This window comes from Hyla sarda, chromosome 3 (assembly GCF_029499605.1).
Source record: "Hyla sarda isolate aHylSar1 chromosome 3, aHylSar1.hap1, whole genome shotgun sequence".
NCBI lineage: Eukaryota > Metazoa > Chordata > Amphibia > Anura > Hylidae > Hyla > Hyla sarda.
Genome location: NC_079191.1, coordinates 427,127,352 through 427,146,419, shown reverse-complemented (window position 1 = coordinate 427,146,419; position 19,068 = coordinate 427,127,352). Strand labels below are relative to the sequence as shown.

General features: G+C 43.6%; 1 protein-coding gene and 1 non-coding gene across 3 annotated transcripts in view; one reads left to right on the top strand and one right to left on the bottom strand.

The window, feature by feature from the left end:
• Positions 1-19,068, bottom strand: part of LOC130363087 (calpain-8-like) — a 124,174-nt gene that overhangs the window by 78,339 nt on the left and 26,767 nt on the right. For both annotated transcript variants that reach the window (XM_056568428.1, XM_056568427.1), the window contains exons 3-4: positions 14,224-14,533; positions 13,254-13,323 (exon numbers count right to left, since the gene is read on the bottom strand). In XM_056568428.1, the coding sequence (XP_056424403.1) occupies positions 13,254-13,323; positions 14,224-14,533 (380 nt within the window). The remainder of the gene's footprint in view (positions 1-13,253; positions 13,324-14,223; positions 14,534-19,068) is intronic.
• Positions 5,038-5,227, top strand: LOC130363284 (U2 spliceosomal RNA). The gene has a single exon (XR_008891782.1). It is a non-coding gene; the product is annotated as a U2 spliceosomal RNA (small nuclear RNA).

Sequence of the window (19,068 nt, the reverse complement as noted above, 5' to 3'; positions counted from 1 at the left end):
TCTGGCTCTGGTCTGCATTATTTTTAAAGGGGTACTCCACCGGAAAACATTGCATCCCCTATCCAAACGATAAGGGATAAGATGTCCGATTGCAAAGGTCCCGCCGCTGGGGACCCCTGTGATCTCTGGGCTGGCAGCAGCCACGACCAGAACACAGAAGCTTGGAGCTAGTACATAGCCGTCATGCCTTCTCCCATAGACACGAATGAAGGGGGCGTGGTGGCTTTAGTCACCTGTCAACTGGCACAGAGCGGAGTTTGCTCTGTGCACCGGATGACTGGGGTGCTGCAGCGGAGATCGCGGGAGTCCCCAGCGTAATGTCCCAGTACAGGACATGTTCCTGTACAATACTTAGGCCCTGTCAGGTTGAGTCCCTCAGTGACCTGGGCGCTCTCCTGCAGTGTCTCCCCTGCTGTTAATGTATGGTGAAAGGATTATAGTCAGTATAATAATGTATAGACAGTATAAAAGACCTCTGGAGGACTGCAGTAAATGTCTAAAGGACCTTTGGAGGACTCACATGTTATGTTCACATGATCTGTTATGTTTATGTTACCCAGAGAGCACCAGCTAAACACATGACCTGCAGCTTGACCTATGAGCTTCTGGCTCAGCCCCCCCCCCCCTTTATAAAGGAGGGGCAGCCATTACAATCTCTCTCTTCCACCAGACCTTTACTGAGAACAGCAAAGCACAGACATCTCAGTGCTAGTGACCAACATACCTGAAGGCCTGCAAGCCGACAGCCACATTCCAGTAAGTCAAAGTCTATGTCTTCTGTCACTGCCTACAAGTCTAAAGTCAAGTCCATCCTAGTCTATGTGGCTGATCTAAAGTCTATTACAAGTACAAGTTCATGGCCACCTCTATGGGATTCTGGACTAGCTGGGAAGATAATACCATCTATCTGACCTCAGAAAGGCCTCCGTTAACCCCTTAAGGACCCAGCCAATTTTCACTGTAGGACCCGGCCATTTTTTGCACATCTGACCACTGTCACTGCATTAATAACTCTGGGATGCTTTTACCTTTCATTCTAATTCCAAGATAGTTTTTTCGTGACATATTCTACTTTATGTTAGTGGTAAAAATTTGTCGATATTTTCATCATTTCTTGGTGAAAAATAAAAAAAATTTATTAAAAAAATTATATATTTTTTTACTTTGAAGCTCTCTGCTAATAAGGAAAATGAATATTCCAAATAAATTATATATTAATTCATATATACAATATGTCTAATTTATGTTTGCATCATAAAATTGACAAGTTTTTACTTTTGGAAAACACCAGAGGGCTTCAAAGTTCAGCAGCAATTTTCCAATTTTTCACAACATTTCCAAAATCGAAATTTTTCAGGAACCAGTTCAGTTTTGAAGTGGATTTGAAGGGACTTCATATTAGAAATATCCCATAAATGACCCCATTATAAAAACTGCACCCCTCAAAGTATTCCAAATGACATTCAAAAGGTTGTGTTAACCCTTTAGGTGTTTCACAGGAATAGCAGCAAATTGAAGGAGAAAATTCAAAATCTTCATTTTTGACACTGGCATGTTCTTGTAGATCCAGTTATTGAATTTTTACAAGGGGTTAAAGGAGAGAAATCTTACTAAAATGTTCGGCTGAGCTCAAGATTTCTTCCTCTCCCCGACCCGTACTGCTGTAACCTTCAAGCATGGAATAAAAGCAACTTATTTGGCATACACCGGGTGAGCGCGTGATTGTATACCTTTCTCTTCTTGATTCCTAAAATGTTTAACCCAATTTCTCTTGAGTATGGAAATACCTCATATGTGTATGTCAAGTGTTCGGCGGGCGCAGTAGAGGGCTCAGAAGGGAAGGAGGGACAGTGGGATTTTGGAGAGTGAGTTTTTCTGAAATGGTTTTTGGGGGGCATGTCACATTTAGGAAGCCCCTATGTGCCAGAACAGCAAAAAAAAAAAAAAAAACCCACATGGCATAACATTTTGGAAACTACATCCCCAAGGCACGTAACAAGGGGTCCAGTGAGCCTTAACACCCCACAGGTGTTTGACGACTTTTCGGTAAAGTTGGATGTGTAAATAAATTTTTTTTTTTCACTAAAATGCTAGTTTTCCCTCAAATTTAACATTTTTGCCCTTGAGAAAGGCTTCGGTCCCGAAACACAGCATTGGGGTGGTGTCCCCCCAGGTCCTTGTGGAGCTCTGTATAAGTATGTGCTGTTTGCTTTACTGTGTAGCTTTAGTAGTCCTTTTGGACACTATCCTCATGTGTTATTGTTCTGGCTATCATGCTTATGTATAGTTAGTTTCACTAGCTCCTTTTGTATCCTGGGGGGTCACCCTTGCTGTTTTTTTTCCCCCCACCCATCTTTTGGGTGTGATTCCTCTGCTTTTATGTATTTGTGTATACATCTATTAATTATTTCTAATAAAGTATAATTTCTATATTTATCTTAATGGCTCCAATTTTTCTTGCGTCTTATCATTTGAGTATGGAAATACCCCATGTGTGGACGTCAAGTGGTCTGCTGGCGCCCTACAATGCTCAGAAGAGAAGGAGTCCCATTTGGCTTTTGAAAAGTAAATTTTGCTGAAATGGTTTTTGGGGGGCATGTCACATTTAAGAAGCCGCTATGGTGCCAGAACAGCAAAAAAAATACAAACCCACATGGTATACTATTTTGGAAACTACACCCCTCAAGGCACGTATCAAGGGGTCCAGTGAGCCTTAACACCCCACAGGTGTTTGATGACTTTTCATTAAAGTTGGATGTGTAAATTATTTTTTTTTTTGTTCATTAAAATGCTAGTTTTCCCTCAAATTTAACATTTTTACAAGGGATAATAGGACAAAATGCCCCCCAAAATTTGTAACCCCATTTCTTCTGAGTATGGAAATACCCCATGTGTGGACTTCAAGTGCTTTGCTGGCGAACTACAATGCTCAGAAGAGAAGAAGCGCCATTGAGCATTTTGAAAGAGAATTTGTTTGGAATGAAGTCGGGGGCTATGTGCGTTTACAAAGCCCCCTGTGGTGCCAGAACAGGGGACCCCCCACATGTGACCTCATTTTGGAAACTACACCCCTCACAGAATTTAATAAGCGGTGCAGTGAGTATTTACACCCCACTGGCGTTTGACAGATCTTTGGAACAGTGGGCTGTGCAAATGAAAAATTACATTTGTAACCCAACTTCACGGAAGAAGTGGGGTTACAAATTTTGGGGGGCTTTTTTCCTATTTTCCCTTGTGAAAATGAAAAATTTAGGGTAACATCAGCATTTTAGTGAAAATAATTTTTTTTTTCATTTTCCCATCCAACTTTAATGAAAATTCGTCAAACACCTGTGGGGTGTTCAGGCTCACTATACCCCTTGTTATGTTTCATGAGGGGTGTAGTTTCCAAAAGGGGGTCACATGTGGAAAACCTTCAGTTAGGTTCTGTTACCTAGCTCAGTATTTTCCAACCAGTATGTCTCCAGCTGTTGCAAAACTACAACTCCCAGCATGTACTGATCACCGAAGGGCATGCTGGGAGATGTAGTTATGCAACAGCTGGAGGTACACAACTACAATTCCCAGCATGCCGAGACAGTTGTTTGCTGTTTGGGCATGCTGGGATTTGCAGTTTTGCAACACCTGGAGGGCAAGAGTTTAGAGACCACTGCACAGTGATATCCAAACTGTGGCCCTCCAGATGTTGCAAAACTACAAACCCCAGCATGCACAGACAGAAAACTGCTGTGTGGGCATGCTAGGAGTTGTAGTTTTCCAAGATCTAGAGGGCTACAGTTTGGAGGTCTCTTTGCATTGGTCTCTAAATTGTAGACCTCCAGCTGTTGCAAAACTACAACTCCCAGCATGCCCAAACAGCTGTCTGGGCATGCTGGTAGTTGTAGTTTTGCAACATCTGGAGGGCTATAGTTTAGAGACCACTGTATAGTGGTCTCAGACTGTAGCCCTCCAGATGTTGCTAGGCAATTCACCGGTCTCCGTAGGATCCAGGGAGCCAGCCGCACGACATCGCCGCCCGCCGATCACCGTCGCCCACAGCCTCCGCAGATCGGTAAGTGACCTTCCGCGCCTTTTCCCCGTCCTTCCCCGCCTATTGTTGGTGGGCAGAACGGGGAAACCGAAAGTAACCCCCGCCACCTCCCTCCTGTCTTGGACAACCACGATCCCCCTTATATTCCGGGTCACTGGGTCACCATAGATCTGTAATGGACCCGGAATTGTGCAAATCGCAAGTGTGAATTCACTTGCGATTTGCCGTGATCGCCAATTTGCGCGGGGTGCCTGCTGATCGATATCAGCAGTCACCCCGGTCCGGTCCCCGCCCGGCGCGCGGCAGGGACCGACATTCCCACGGACGTACATGTACGTCCTGGGTCCTTAAGTACCAGGGTGTCAGGACGTACCTGTACGCCTGGGGTCCCGAACAGGTTAAACCATAACTGGTCGTGGACTCTCCTTTCACTGCCTAGCCATTGGGATAGCGGAGATATTGTTTGGGTGGTTCCCGATACCCAAAAACCACTCTGGCGTCACAAATGTTAGGGGTTAATAACACCTTGCCCCTGGGGTTAATACCATCTGCCCCATCCACCTACAACGCTACCCCCCGTGGTCCCGCCATTCACCATGTGTCACCACACCAGGGGCAAAACCCCTGCGATCAGACATCTTATCCCCTAACCTTTGGCTAAGGGATAAGATGTCTAAGGCAGGAATACCCCCAGGGCCGGCTCTGCCTATAGGCAAACTAGGCAGTCGCCTACAGCACCCTCTTGAGGGGGCGCCGCTCTGCATGTCGCATCAAACGCAAGCAGCTATCTTTCCACCCACCCAGTGCAGCCCAAATAGCACCACCCCCCCCCCACCCCATGTTCGAGGAGGGGGGGCATGCAGAGCTGCACTGATAACATACACGCATTCCCCTTGGCCTCATCATGCTGGAGAAGCTGCAAGCAAAAAGCAGCTATTGTCTGTGACAGCCCCCGCCCCACAACACCCCCTGCCCCACCCCTCATGTTACTGGAGAAGAGCAGTGAGATCGCTTCTCGGCCTTTTGGCTGAGATCAAGTGTAGTATCTGTTCTTATCAGTGGTTTAGGATTTGGCCATTGATGTAGGATGGGTGCTGCATGGATTGAGCAGGTGTACCGGGGCGTTTCGGGCTGGTTCTGAGGAATCAGCTCAACGGCTGCCCTGATGTGACCGGTTTCCTCTGGGTCTCACCATGAGGTAGAGGGCTGTAGAGCCAAGGTACTTCTGTTCCTCGGGGAATGGTGACCCTGAGGTGCCGAAACTCACTGGGTGTTATAACTCACTGCCCCATTACTCTTCACCTTTGGCACTCACCCTTGGTATCATGGGCTTCTGGCTAGGATCGGGGACATTTTTATAGATCCGGACGGATGACCGGGCAGTATATCTGTACTCATTCACTTATTTTATTTTATTTTTTTGTATGTCACTGTGCCACGTTTCGTGTTTTTCTTTGTACACAGGATTGTCAGGATACGGTAGCCCTTCTGGGTGTCCCTCCTGGTGGTCTAGGGGAGGTGTGTGTGGTCATCATGTTCCTCACTTCCCTGCAACCCTTGGGCATCTTGGCTTTGGTCAAGATTCCATCAGTATGCGGCTCCTCGGCTGATACCCTGGTTAACGCCTAGTTTGAAGCCAGGAGCATCTTCGGCCCCTTAGTAGCTTCGGCGAAAAGGGGCATAAAACCTGGATTCTTGCAGGTGCCTTTTGGCCTGAAGGTGAAGGGTAGTTTTTTTTTGGGGGGGGACCTCTCCTGTTAGAGAAGGGCTTAGCGATAGTCCTCATCTAATCCCCCATGTGTATCTAATCCTCCATGTGTGATTGAAGCTGTGTAGCTAATCCCCTCATGTGTCATCTGTCTGCTGAACTGTGTATCTAATCCCCATGTGTGATCTGAGCGGTGTATCTAATCCTATAATGTGTGATACTGTTTGCTGAGTTGTGTATCTTATCCCCCTATGTCTGATACTGGATGCTGAGCTGTGTATCTAATCCTAGAATGTGTGATACTGTTTGCTGAGCTGTGTATCTAATCCCCCCATGTGTGATCTGTCTGCTGAACTGTGTATCTAATCCCCCATGTGTGAGCTGTCTGCTAAATAGTGTATCTAATCCCCCATGTGTGATAGTTTGCTGAGTTGTGTATCTAATCCCCCATCTATGATCTGAGCTGTGTATCTAATCACCCATGTGTGATCTGAGCTGTGTATCTAATCCCCCATGTGTGATCTGAGATATGTATCTAATCACCCATGTGTGATCTGAGCTGTGTATCTTATACCCATGTGTAATCTGAGCTGTGTATCTATTCCCCCATCTGTGATCTGTCTGCTAAACTGTGTATCTAATCCCCCAATGTGTGATCTGTCTGCTGAACTGTGTATCTAATCCCCCCATGTGTTATCTGTCTGCTAAACTGTGTATCTAATCCCCCATGTGTGATACAGTTTGCTGAGCTGTGTATCTAATCCCCCATGTGTGATCTGAGCTGTGTATCTAATCCCCCATGTGTGTTCTGAGCTGTGTATCTAATCCCCCATCTGTGATCTGTCTGCTAAACTGTGTATCTAATCCCCTCATTTGTCATCTGTCTGCTGAACTGTGTATCTAATCCCATGTGTGATCTGAGCTGTGTATCTAATCCCTCTATGTGTGATACTGTTTGCTGAGCTGTGTATCTTATCCCCCTATGTCTGATACTGGCTACTGAGCTGTGTATCTAATCCTATAATGGGTGATACTGTCTCTATCTAATACTGTTACACTGTCTGATAAAGTAGTGTTTGTAAGAGTGCGTCCTCACTGAGTAATACTCGCGGAATTCATTGAGCGGACATTCAGCCTGCCGCCACCAAAACCCTTAGGCGGTAGGACCGCGCGCCACACCATTGACTGCTATGCAGAGTTTGCAGAATTCTGCTCAAAGAACGAACATGTTATTCTTTGCACGGAATAATTTCAGCGGCGGAATTATTCACCGCTGAAATTGTTCAATGTCTCGCGGAAAACCCATTCACACTGATGTTAAAGGTCACCGCGCTAGAAGGAATTACGTAGTGTGAACACTCCCTAACAGTGTGTCACCCCAGTAGTAAGGAGATTAAATGTGGAGGAGGTTTGTTACAGTGTGTCATCCCAGTAGTAAGGAGATTACATGAGAAGGAGGTTTGTTACAGTGTGTCACCCCATAGTAAGGAGATTATATGAGAAGAAGGTTTGTTACAGTGTGTCACCCCAGTAGTAAGGTAATTACATGAGGAGGAGGTTTGTTACAGTGTGTCACCCCAGTAGTAAGGAGATTACATGAGGAGGAGGTTTGTTACAGTGTGTCACCCCAGTAGTAAGGAGATTACATGAGGAGGAGGTTTGTTACAGTGTGTCACTCAGTGGTAAGGAGATTACATGAACAGGAGGATTGTTACAGTGTGTCACCCCAGTAGTAAGGAGATTACATGAGGAGGAGGTTTGTTACAGTGTGTCACCCCAGTAGTAAGGAGATTACATGTGGAGGAGGTTTGTTACAGTGTGTCACCCCAGTAGTAAGGAGATTACATGAGAAGGAGCTTTGTTACAGTGTGTCACCCCACAGTAAGGAGATTATATGAGAAGAAGGTTTGTTACAGTGTGTCACCCCAGTAGTAAGGTAATTACATGAGGAGGAGGTTTGTTACAGTGTGTCACCCCAGTAGTAAGGAGATTACACGAGGAGGAGGTTTGTTACAGTGTGTCACCCCAGTAGTAAGGAGATTACTTGAGGAGGAGGTTTGTTACAGTGTGTCACTCAGTGGTAAGGAGATTACATGAACAGGAGGATTGTTACAGTGTGTCACCCCAGTAGTAAGGAGATTATATGAGAAGAAGGTTTGTTACAGTGTGTCACCCCAGTAGTAAGGAGATTACATGAGGAGGTTTGTTACAGTGCGTCACCCCAGTAGTAAGGTGATTACATGAGAAGGAGATTTGTTACAGTGCGTCACCCCAGTAGTAAAGTGATTACATGAGGAGGAGGTTTGTTACAGTGTGTCACCCCAGTAGTAAGGTGATTCCATGAGGAGAAGGTTTGTTACAGTGTGTCACCCCAGTAGTAAGGTGATTACATGAGAAGGAGATTTGTTACAGTGCGTCACCCCAGTAGTAAAGTGATTACATGAGGAGGAGGTTTGTTACAGTGTGTCACCCCAGTAGTAAGGTGATTCCATGAGGAGGAGGTTTGTTACAGTGTGTCACCCCAGTAGTAAGGAGATTACATGAGGAGGAGGTTTGTTACAGTGTGTCACCCCAGTAGTAAGGAGATTACATGTGGAGGAGGTTTGTTACAGTGTGTCACCCCAGTAGTAAGGAGATTACATGAGGAGGAGGTTTGTTACAGTGTGTCACCCCAGTAGTAAGGAGATTACATGAGGAGGAGGTTTGTTACAGTGTGTCACCCCAGTAGTAAGGAGATTACATGAGGAGGAGGTTTGTTACAGTGTGTCACTCAGTGGTAAGGAGATTACATGAGGAGGAGGTTTGTTACAGTGTGCCACCCCAGTAGTAAGGAGATTACATGAAGAGGAGGATTGTTACAGTGTGTCACCCCAGTAGTAAGGAGGTTACATGAGGAGGAGGTTTGTTACAGTGTGACACCTCAGTAGTAAGGAGATTACATGAGGAGGAGGATTGTTACAGTGTATCACCCCAGTAGTAAGGAGATTACGTAAGGAGGCAGTTTGTTACAGTGTGTCACCCCAGTAGTAATGAGATTACACGAGGAGGAGGTTTGTTACAGTGTGTAACCCCAGTTGTAGGGAGATTACATAAGGAGGAGGTTTGTTACAGTGTGTCACCCCAGTAGTAAGGTGATTACATGAGGAGGAGGTTTGTTACAGTGTGTTACCTCAGTAGTAATGAGATTACATGAGGAGGAGGTTTGCTACAGTGTGTCACCCATGGGCATAAAATCAAAACCGAATGACCAGGGAATCAGGAGTTTGTCTGGCGCAGAGAGGAACCATCAGGCAGCCAAGTAAAATCAATGGATTTATTAGATGCAACGCGTTTCGCTGCGCATACGCAGCTTCATCAGGCATGATAAATTAAGGTTTAAAAACTTTCCATTTCTTCCAATAGATTAATCTCCAAAATATTATATCTTGATCTATTTTTTTCGTTGTTCCTTCTGTGCTGTTCACCCTGGAGCGCCCCACTGTGTATCTATTATTCTCTATGTTTTATTATCCAAGTTCAGTTTTTTGTTCTTCCCTTCTTTTTTGCATACAGAAACTTCTGTATTTTTTATTTATTTATTTAATGTTTGTAAATTTGGATTTCTTTATGAATATTCACACCCTGCGTTTTCGCCGGGTGCTGTATTCAATACCGCACTAGTTATTCTAGTTCATTTTTTTCACTTTCTTTAAGTAGTGTTCATACATCACCTTCTGGTCAGTTGCGATTGGGTTTATCGCACTGTTGATTATTTATTTTTTATTTAATAATGTAGCGATCTATTTTTTATTTTTTATTCTTGAATTAACATACATAGCACCCTAGAGGTCCATATCTCTTTATATTATATATATTTTTTGAAATAATATCCTACTTGCGTTGTTGAATGCCGCACCGGTGACTAAGCGGTGTGATTGCTTTAGTCGCTTGTGGTGGTATATTCACACCACATGCGATAATTATATTATATATATATATGTTTATATGATTCCATTGTGCTTTTACATTATTGTTTCACTATTATTTTTGTGACTTTTGTCTGCCTATTTATATTTATTTATATCTATTTATTTTTCATACATTGTCACATTTATATGTGGATATGTAATTTTATGTAACAACTTTTTCAAAAAGCACTCTAATGGTTAATTCCTGGAGGTATATATACCTGTTACCAGCCTTCTCTTGTCATGCCTAATGAAGCTGCGTATGCGCAGCGAAACGCGTTGCATCTAATAAATCCATTGATTTTACTTGGCTGCCTGATGGTTCCTCTCTGCGCCAGACAAACTCCTGACTCCCTGGTCATTCGTTTTTGATTTTACTCTTACCCAGGAGGGCTGCAGTGAACCTTCTTCTACATCTCTTCTGCTCTTTACCTTGTTGTGTGTGGGCGCACAACCAACTTTGGTAAGTGGCTTGGGAATTACCGTCCCCTACCCCCACCTACAAGATCTACTGATCCCGCACATGAGGCGCCTTCCTCCCTCACCCATGGGCGTAGGAATTGGGGGGGGATGGGGGGGACATATACCTATGGGGGCCTACATCTACCTATGGGGGCAATATGGGGCCCACATCTACCAGTGGGGGCACTGGGGACCTACACCTACCTATGGGGGCAATATGGAAGCCTACACCTACCAATGGGGGCCTACACCTACCTATGGGGGCCTACACCTACCTATGGGGGCAATATGGGGGCCTACATCTACCTATGGGGGCTACACCTACCTATGCAGGATCACATCTACCTATGGGAGCCTACACCTACCTATGGGGGCCTACACCTACCTTAGGGGGCCTACAACCACCTATGGGGGCAATGTGGGGGCTTACAACCACCTATAGGGGAAATATGGGGGCCTACATATACATATGGGGGCCTACACCTACCGAGGGGGGCCTACATCTACCTATGGGGGCAATATGGGAGCCGGCACCTACCTATGGGGGCATACACCTAGCTATGGGGGCAATATGGGGGCCTACACCTACCTATGGGGCGTACACCTACCTATGGGGGAAATATGGGGGCCTACACCTACCTCTGGGGCTTACACCTACCTATGCAGGTGCACACCTACCTATGGGAGCCATATGGGGCCTACACATACCTATGGGAGCAATATGGGAGCCTACACCTACCTATTGGGCATACACCTACCAATGGGAGCAAAATTGGGTCCTACACCTACCTATAGGGGCTTAAAATATTTATGGGGGCAATATGGGGCCTACACCTACCTATGGGGCATACACCTACCTATGGGAGCAATATGGGGGCCTACACCTACCTATGGGAGCAATATGGGGCCTACACCTACCTATGGGGCATACACCTACCTATGGGAGCAATATGGGGCCTACACCTACCTATGGGAGCAATATGGGGGCATACACCTACCTATGGGGCATAGACCTACCTATGGGAGTTATGTGGGGCCTAAACCTAGCTATGGAAGCAATATGGGGTCCTACACCTACCTATGGGGCCTACACCTGGCTATAGGAGCAATATGGGAGCCTACATCTACCTAGGGGGCATACACCTACCTTTGGGAGCAAAATTGGGTCCTACACCTACCTATAGGGGCTTAAAATATTTATGGGGCAATATGGGGCCTACACCTACCTATAGGGGCTTAAAATATTTATGGGGGCAATATGGGGGCCTACACCTACCTATAGGGGAATGTACCATCTGACTGTGCAATTGATTCCTGCAGTGTCAACGCCATGAATGGGGAAGAACAGATCACATGACCTCTTATCATGTGACCTGTAAAGAGATGTGAGAGAAGACGGGACTGGGCCGCAGCATTCAGCAGCAGGAGCAGAATATGACAAGTTCCTGTACTGGTGCCCTGAAGGGATTGAGTGGTGTGTGTACAGGCAGGTACTTTACACCACATCTACATCATGATGGGGGTCTCTGAGAGGTCATTATAAATATAGAGAGGGCATATAATATCTGGCTAGTGACTACAGAGGAGGAGCTATAGGGGCTACGGGGGCATAATGACGGTACAGGGGGTATAGTGGATACAGAGGGGATATAATGCTTCCTATGTAGCCACTATGGCTCCTGTGCAGTCATTATGCCCCCTCTGTAGCCATTAATATGTCTGCTATACGGAGAATGTGCACTCTGTAGCCAGTAATTTGCCCCCTGTACAGCCAAAAGGCCCCTCGGTAGCCTCTATGCCCCTCTCTAGTCATAATGCCCTCTCTGTAGCCAGTAAAATGTCCATTGTGCCGTACAGAGGGCATATTACTGGCTAGAGATGGGGACATTATGACTGTGTACAGGGGGCATATTGGATACAGAGGGGGCATAACGACTGCACAGGGAGCATAGCGCCAACAGAGGGGGCATTATGACTATGTACAGCGGGCATAGTAGATACAGAGTGGGCATTATGACTGTACATGGGGCATATTACTGGCTACAGAGGGGGGATAATGGCTGTACAGGGGCACATATTAATTAAACAAAAATGAAGCTCAATTTAGTACCGTCATGCAATATTGAGGGGTTCTGCCCCTTTTGGCTCCTCCCCTTTGATACGCCCTTTATGACTCCACCCCTGCATAGCCACACCCAGTTATAATGTTATCCCCCCCCAAATTTGTGGGGGGTTCCTACGCCCCTGTTACAGTGTGTCACCTCAGTAGTAAGGAGATTATATGAGGAGGAGGTTTGTTACAGTGTGTCACCCCAGTAGTAAGGAGATTACATGAGGAGGAGGTTTGTTACAGTGTGTCACCTCAGTAGTAAGGTGATTACATGAGAAGGAGGTTTGTTACAGTGTGTCACCCCAGTAGTAAGGAGATTACATGAGGAGGAGGTTGTTACAGTGTGTCACCCCAGTAGTAAGGAGGTTACATGAGGAGGAGGTTAGTTACAGTGTGTCACCCCAGTAGTAAGGAGATTACATGAGGAGGTTTGTTACAGTGTGTCACCCCAGTAGTAAGGAGATTACATGAGGAGGAGGTTTGTTACAGTGTGTCACCCCAGTAGTAAGGAGGTTACATGAGGAGGAGGTTAGTTACAGTGTGTCACCCCAGTAGTAAGGAGATTACATGAGAAGGAGGTTTGTTACAGTGTGTCATCCCAATAGTAAGGTGATTACACGCTGAGGTTTGCGGTCTTTATGCAAAGACTGGGAAAACATCTACAGACAAAAGTAGCTGTGATCACAAGTCAAATTGCAGCCAGAAAACCCCAAACTGTTGAATGCAAGTCTAAAGGGCACCAGTATCACTCTGTTTTTGGATGCAATTCGATGAATTGATCTCTGGCCCCTCACTTCAAGCTTTGTTTTTTGACCACAGCTACTTCTGTCTGCTGAGGTTTTTCCGGACTTTGCATACTGAGATGTGATCACGGAAACAGTAAACCTCAATGCTCCCAACAACTCAACATCTTGGGTTACAGATGCCCCAGTGATTATATGTTAAATTCATCCTTATCTTTCTATTTGTTATGTACTGTGTCTCAGCTCTACTCACATAGTTCCCCTTGGCAGATATCTTCACGTTCTGCTCCGGCTACGATAAATTCAGGGTTCTTACTTATTTCCTGCAACATAAAAAATTGTAACATTACTTTGGCAGCAGCAGGTATTTTTGTCTAACACATACAGGTCAGGAGATTATTAGTGGAAAGTAGACTGTTGAGACCCAATTAGCTCCTAGCAGGCTATAACTACCCCTCCCCCTTATTACAATAATTAATTAAATAATAACTGACACAACAACAATTTAACTTTTCCGTGGGTGGGGATCGGCCACAGCTTTATTTATAAAATTACTTATATAAATAACAATTTAACTGTAACAAAGACACCGATTGGCTTCTTACCAACCCGAGAGGTGCTGCCACACTGTCCTGTGTGGAGGTCTACCCCGGGTTGACCCCGCTTTCACCGTCTTCTTACCGCCAAGCTGTGACTTACAATAAACAAAGATACAAAAAGGGAGGGAGGGAGGGCAAAACTCCGGGTCCTGGGCAGATTGAGGGGGAAGGGAGGCACCACAGCTTTAAATACCCAGGGGAGGGCCCCTGAAAGCCCGGGAAACTATTAAACCCCTGATTGGTGCACTCCTTCCCCCCTACCCATGGGACATACCACTGTAGCCACTGGCAAGTTTTACAGGCGGGGGAGGGGGCTAAAAAACCTTGCCTGTACATTTCTTCACCCCTTAACTGCTCACCAGTCAGGGGGCAAGCTAGTTATGCACAGCTTGCCCCTCCATTATGGACGTGTATGTACCTGGTCATATGTATGTAGCTATTCTTCTGCCTTGTGCAGGACCGGAAATGGTGGAGCATGACACAGGTATAAAGGACTTCTGAGAGATTCATGTCCTCGCCCCGTCACATCATGCACAAGGTATTACTCTGTATATCGATTTCGCCCAGACGGTTTCTCAGAGAAGAATATACATACATACACATTAGTCTCAAACAGATTCTTACCGTGGGTCTCTTCCATTCTAGCCCCTGCGCCATTTTAGATTGTGGCCCCATGGTTGCTTTGCCCATGGAGGACTGGGCAGCAGGAAATTCTGGATCTTCAAATAAAGTGCCCGATGCCAAATGTTCTGCCTTCAGTTTCTCAAAGTCCTGATCGGCATATTTTACCGGGTTGTTGACGGATCCGATAGCGGCCATCTTAGAGGTGACTCCTGACATGATGTAAAGCTCTCTGTACTGTAGAGGATGGTTATAGAATAGTAGCAGGGAGGTATTTATACACAGGTACCTGCATAATAACAGCCTGGAGATACTATTGACAACAGAAAAGTAAAGAATAGCGGTGTTCACATGACTATGTAGAGATGGAAGAATCCTGTCACAAGGTTATTTTTGACAGTTTAATAAAGAGAGTCACACGATATCACACAAATGACATACAAACTGTAAAAAAGAAAAATGTAGACCAACAGGATGGCCCATTTACCATTTGGTAACCTTCTGCTTGGTGCCACAGAAAGCCATAAGGGGATATTAAAGGGGTACTCCACTGGAAAACTTTTTTTTTTAAAATCAACTGGTGCCAGAAAGTAAAACAGATTTGTAAATGACTTTGATTAAAAAAATCTTAAGCCTTCCAGTACTTATCAGCTGCTGTGCTGTTTTTTATATTAACGTTTTATTAATTTTATTCAAAGTACAAAGTTCAAGTAAGGTACAAAAACACCATCAATAAACAGGCATCAAAAGAAACACGGTTGTCGATAGGGTACACACATATGATGCCTACCATCTCTATATAAAGTCAGGTATTCAGTAACAAGACAGGATGTTGAATACATTAAAGTAAATATTTAAAGACACGACAATTCAAACATCAATTAGTCAACTCAAGGCACATGTGATTAGGGTAGGTACAATCAACAACAATGTGGTTGGCGTAAGCAACGTATGGGAAGAAGAGGAGATGAGGACAGAAAGAAGGAGGAAGAAGAGACAGGAAAGGGTTCCAAAGGGACAGAAGGGAATGGGAACGAGGAAGACTACTAGGAAAGTCTTGTGAAGTCTTGTGAATATTGCACCTGAATCCTTTTTGTGCTTGAGCACGCAAAAGATCCCCATCCCACATACAAGTCTATGCACCATGGAAAACAGCACAGAAAATATAGCCATGGATCTAGCAAAAGCTGAAGAGAACACACTGGGAGCAGGACGGGAAGACGCTAGTGCGTTTTTCACCCGATGCAACGAGAAAGACTTTTATCAATTTATGAGTGAAAAAACCCTCATGTTTAAAATTAACACATTGTCTGAGAAAGAAACAAGATTGTTTTGGACTATAAACAGCCTAAAATCATATAAAGCCTGTGATAGAGTGCCACGAGGTCTGAGAGGGTACAAGGAAGCCTCACAATTTACTGAAGATCAGAATTTTATGTCTGCATGGAAAGATCTGCACAAACGATACAGCCTGGAAATGTTGCAATTAGTACTAGAGAAAAATATCGAAGAGTATGAAAAAGTTTCAAAAGAATTAAGTCAAGCAAAAAGTGAGCTGCGTCTAAGACAACCAGAAGAAAAATATAATGAGTTCATGAAAAAAAACGAAAAAAAATTAATAACCCTACAAAAAACCATCAAAGAAATAAAAAGAGATAAATTCCTTCGAGATCGTATAGACTATGAGTCAGATAATGTATTTTTACACGGAAAAACTAATCCGAAGGGAAGAAAAACCTCCTATCAAAAAAGAAAAAACCAAGAAAAAAATAAAAATAAAAAAACCTCAGACTTTTGGACAACAGATGGAGACACCAGTTCATCAGAAGATAGTGTGAACAATAGTAACGAGCTGTCAAAAAACGAGAAGGAAAAAAACAAGAAAGTAAGAAAAAAATCAGAAGAGGAAGAGGAGGAGGAAAGAAATCCCAAAAAACTAACGAAACGGAAGAGAGTAACTTAGCAGTCATAAATAGAGAGGAAAAAAAAGAAAACAAAGGAGAAGTTACATCAGCAGTAACAATGGACAGAGTAAATGAAGAAAGAAGATTAACACAAAAGGACCTTGTTCCGATAAATAAAAATACACCAGCAGTAGTTAACTTGTCCAGTCTGATACTTAAAGAGGACACTATAAAACTCCTCTCAAGAGGACTGAATTTCTGCTTAGTTGAAGACTTTAACATGGAAGATTTTGAAATAGATCTTTTTAGAGCCATAAGAAAATTAAATTTAAAAAGATTTTTTGCTAATAAAACAAATGGAGAAAAGGAAGGTAGTCAAAAAGAAGGAGAGATCCCAGTAACAGTAGGACCCCTAGGTTTCAACATTCTTAGAGATTCAGTAGGTAGCGAAAGGGAGTGTCTGTTTGCTTTAACAGCGTTGCTAGGGGAGAACACCGGGGAACCAGATAACACACCCACAGAGGTCGAAGTAAAGAATTTTAGAGGAGGGAATAGCTCCACGTTCTCTCCTCCCTTACAACCGGGAGGAAACCTGGAGCTATTCCAACAAAAAGTACTCGACGATTTGAAAGCACAAATATATCCTAAAGATACTGTTAATCTAACAATAGGAGAACAAAAAGCATTAACGTGGTTAAAAAAACAAAAGGATAAAATAACGATAAAAAGGGCAGATAAGGGTGGAAACACTGTAATCATGAATACAGCAGATTACTTAAAGGAAGCGCATCGCCAATTAGATGACACGAGGACATATGAGAAATTAAAAGCTAGCCCCATGAAAAAACTTAAATCACAGCTACAAACTTTACTAAGAAAACAGGTAGAGAGAGGAATCCTGTCAAATAAAATGGCAGAGAAGCTATTTCCACTGAACCCCAAAAATGCAGCATGGTACATTGTACCGAAAATACATAAGACTATGGACTCCCCTCCAGGGAGACCAATAGTCTCCGGGGTAGGTTCATTGACAGAATCCCTCTCTGCATATACCGATTGGTTGTTACGGCCATTACTGGCTGACGTACCATCTTTGGTGAAAGATACGGATGATTTCCTAGGTGCACTCGACGGCATCCCCAGTGTGGAAGGCTACCTTTTAACGTCAATAGACGTGGAAAGCTTATACACTCGAATACCACAGGGGTTAGCCGTCGACTGCATTAGAGAAATCCTAATACGGACAGGAAAATCTGAAGATTTTGTAAATTTCGTCTGTGAATCAATAGAGTTTATTCTGAAAAATAATGTCTTCCAATTTGGGGAACAATGGTACGCCCAAAGGGGTGGGACCGCAATTGGGGTCTCGTGCACACTAGCTAACCTGTACCTTGCGGTTTTTGAAGAAAAATATGTCTTTACAGTTGAAAATCCCTTCCTAGAGCATATAGGACACTATTCACGTTTTGTAGACGACGTGTTCATGCTCTGGAAAGGTTCTCCTAAAGACTTTGAGAGTTTCATTGAATATCTTAATTCTAACCAAATGAATATGGCTTTTACCTCCAAATATAGTAATACAGAACTAGAATTTCTGGACGTTCTTATAAAAAAACAAAACAACACACTCGCTACAATAGGGTACAGAAAACAAACCGCAAGCAATACCCTACTACATTATAAAAGCTACCATCCCTCCCACACAAAAGAAGCAATACCATATGGACAACTACTCAGATTGAGACGAATAAATAGCACAGAAGAGGCGTTTAATACTCAGGCCGATGAATTCATACAACGGTTAGAAGATAGGGGATATCCACCTCAAATGTTAAAAAACACACTAGAAAGAGTTAAAAAAAAATTGACAGGAGCACACTATTAAAAAATAGGAGACACAGAAAACACACTAAAATAAAAGATGAGGACATAAAGAAAGAGAGGTTTACATTTACATTCAAATATAGTCCCATGCATGAAGTAATTAAAAGATCTATACACACAAACTGGCATTTAATAGAAAGAGACCAGATTCTTGGTAAAATAAAAATAGAAAAACCCATGATAGCGTTTAAGCGAACAAAAAATTTAAAAGACGAATTAGTAAAAAGTAAAATAACTGAAAAAAGAACAACAGAAGAAAACTGGTTAAATAAATCAATAATCAGAGGAAATAAAAAATGTGGAAATTGCAACTGGTGCCACCATTTTATAACTGGCAACAGTATTAACATAGGTGGCATTACCAGAGAAATAACAGATTTTATGTGCTGCAGATCCAAAAATGTAATATATGCAATCATATGTGAATGTATGAGATTTTACATAGGCAGTACAATCAGACCCATGAATATCAGATTCAGAGAACACATGCACTCTATAGTGACAAAAAAAGGTTCACCGCGACTGATAGAACACGTGGTCTCTGAACATGCAGGAAACATCAAAAATATAAAATTCTTAGGCATAGAAAAAGTCAAAATAAAACCAGATCAAGATAATGTGAAAAAATTAAGAGAAATAGAAGCCCGTTGGATATTGAGGACGGGAGCTCAAGACATGAGGGGGTTAAATGATAGAATAGATATGGGAGTCTTTCTCTGAACATCGGTTTGGTTACAAATGGTTCTGTTTTTACTAGCCTGGTTTTAAACAGTTTTTTACCACAGCAGTAATGCTATTTTCACTTATACACAATTATGTTATGGTTTATAAGTAATTTTTCTATAAATCTAATATTGGTAAATCTATTTGTAAGATTGAAGCTCCGCTCACCTCGGCACGACGTCACAAGTAAAGGAGGAGATATATAGTCACGTGCACAGGTGAATGGAGACGATCTGTTGAAGTTCCTGAAAGGAAAGAAACAGCTGTCATCGGTTAACGCACTAGTGTTCGGCATCCCGGTGTGGCGTGGAGCCGCTTTACCTGCATGTCCCAGTAA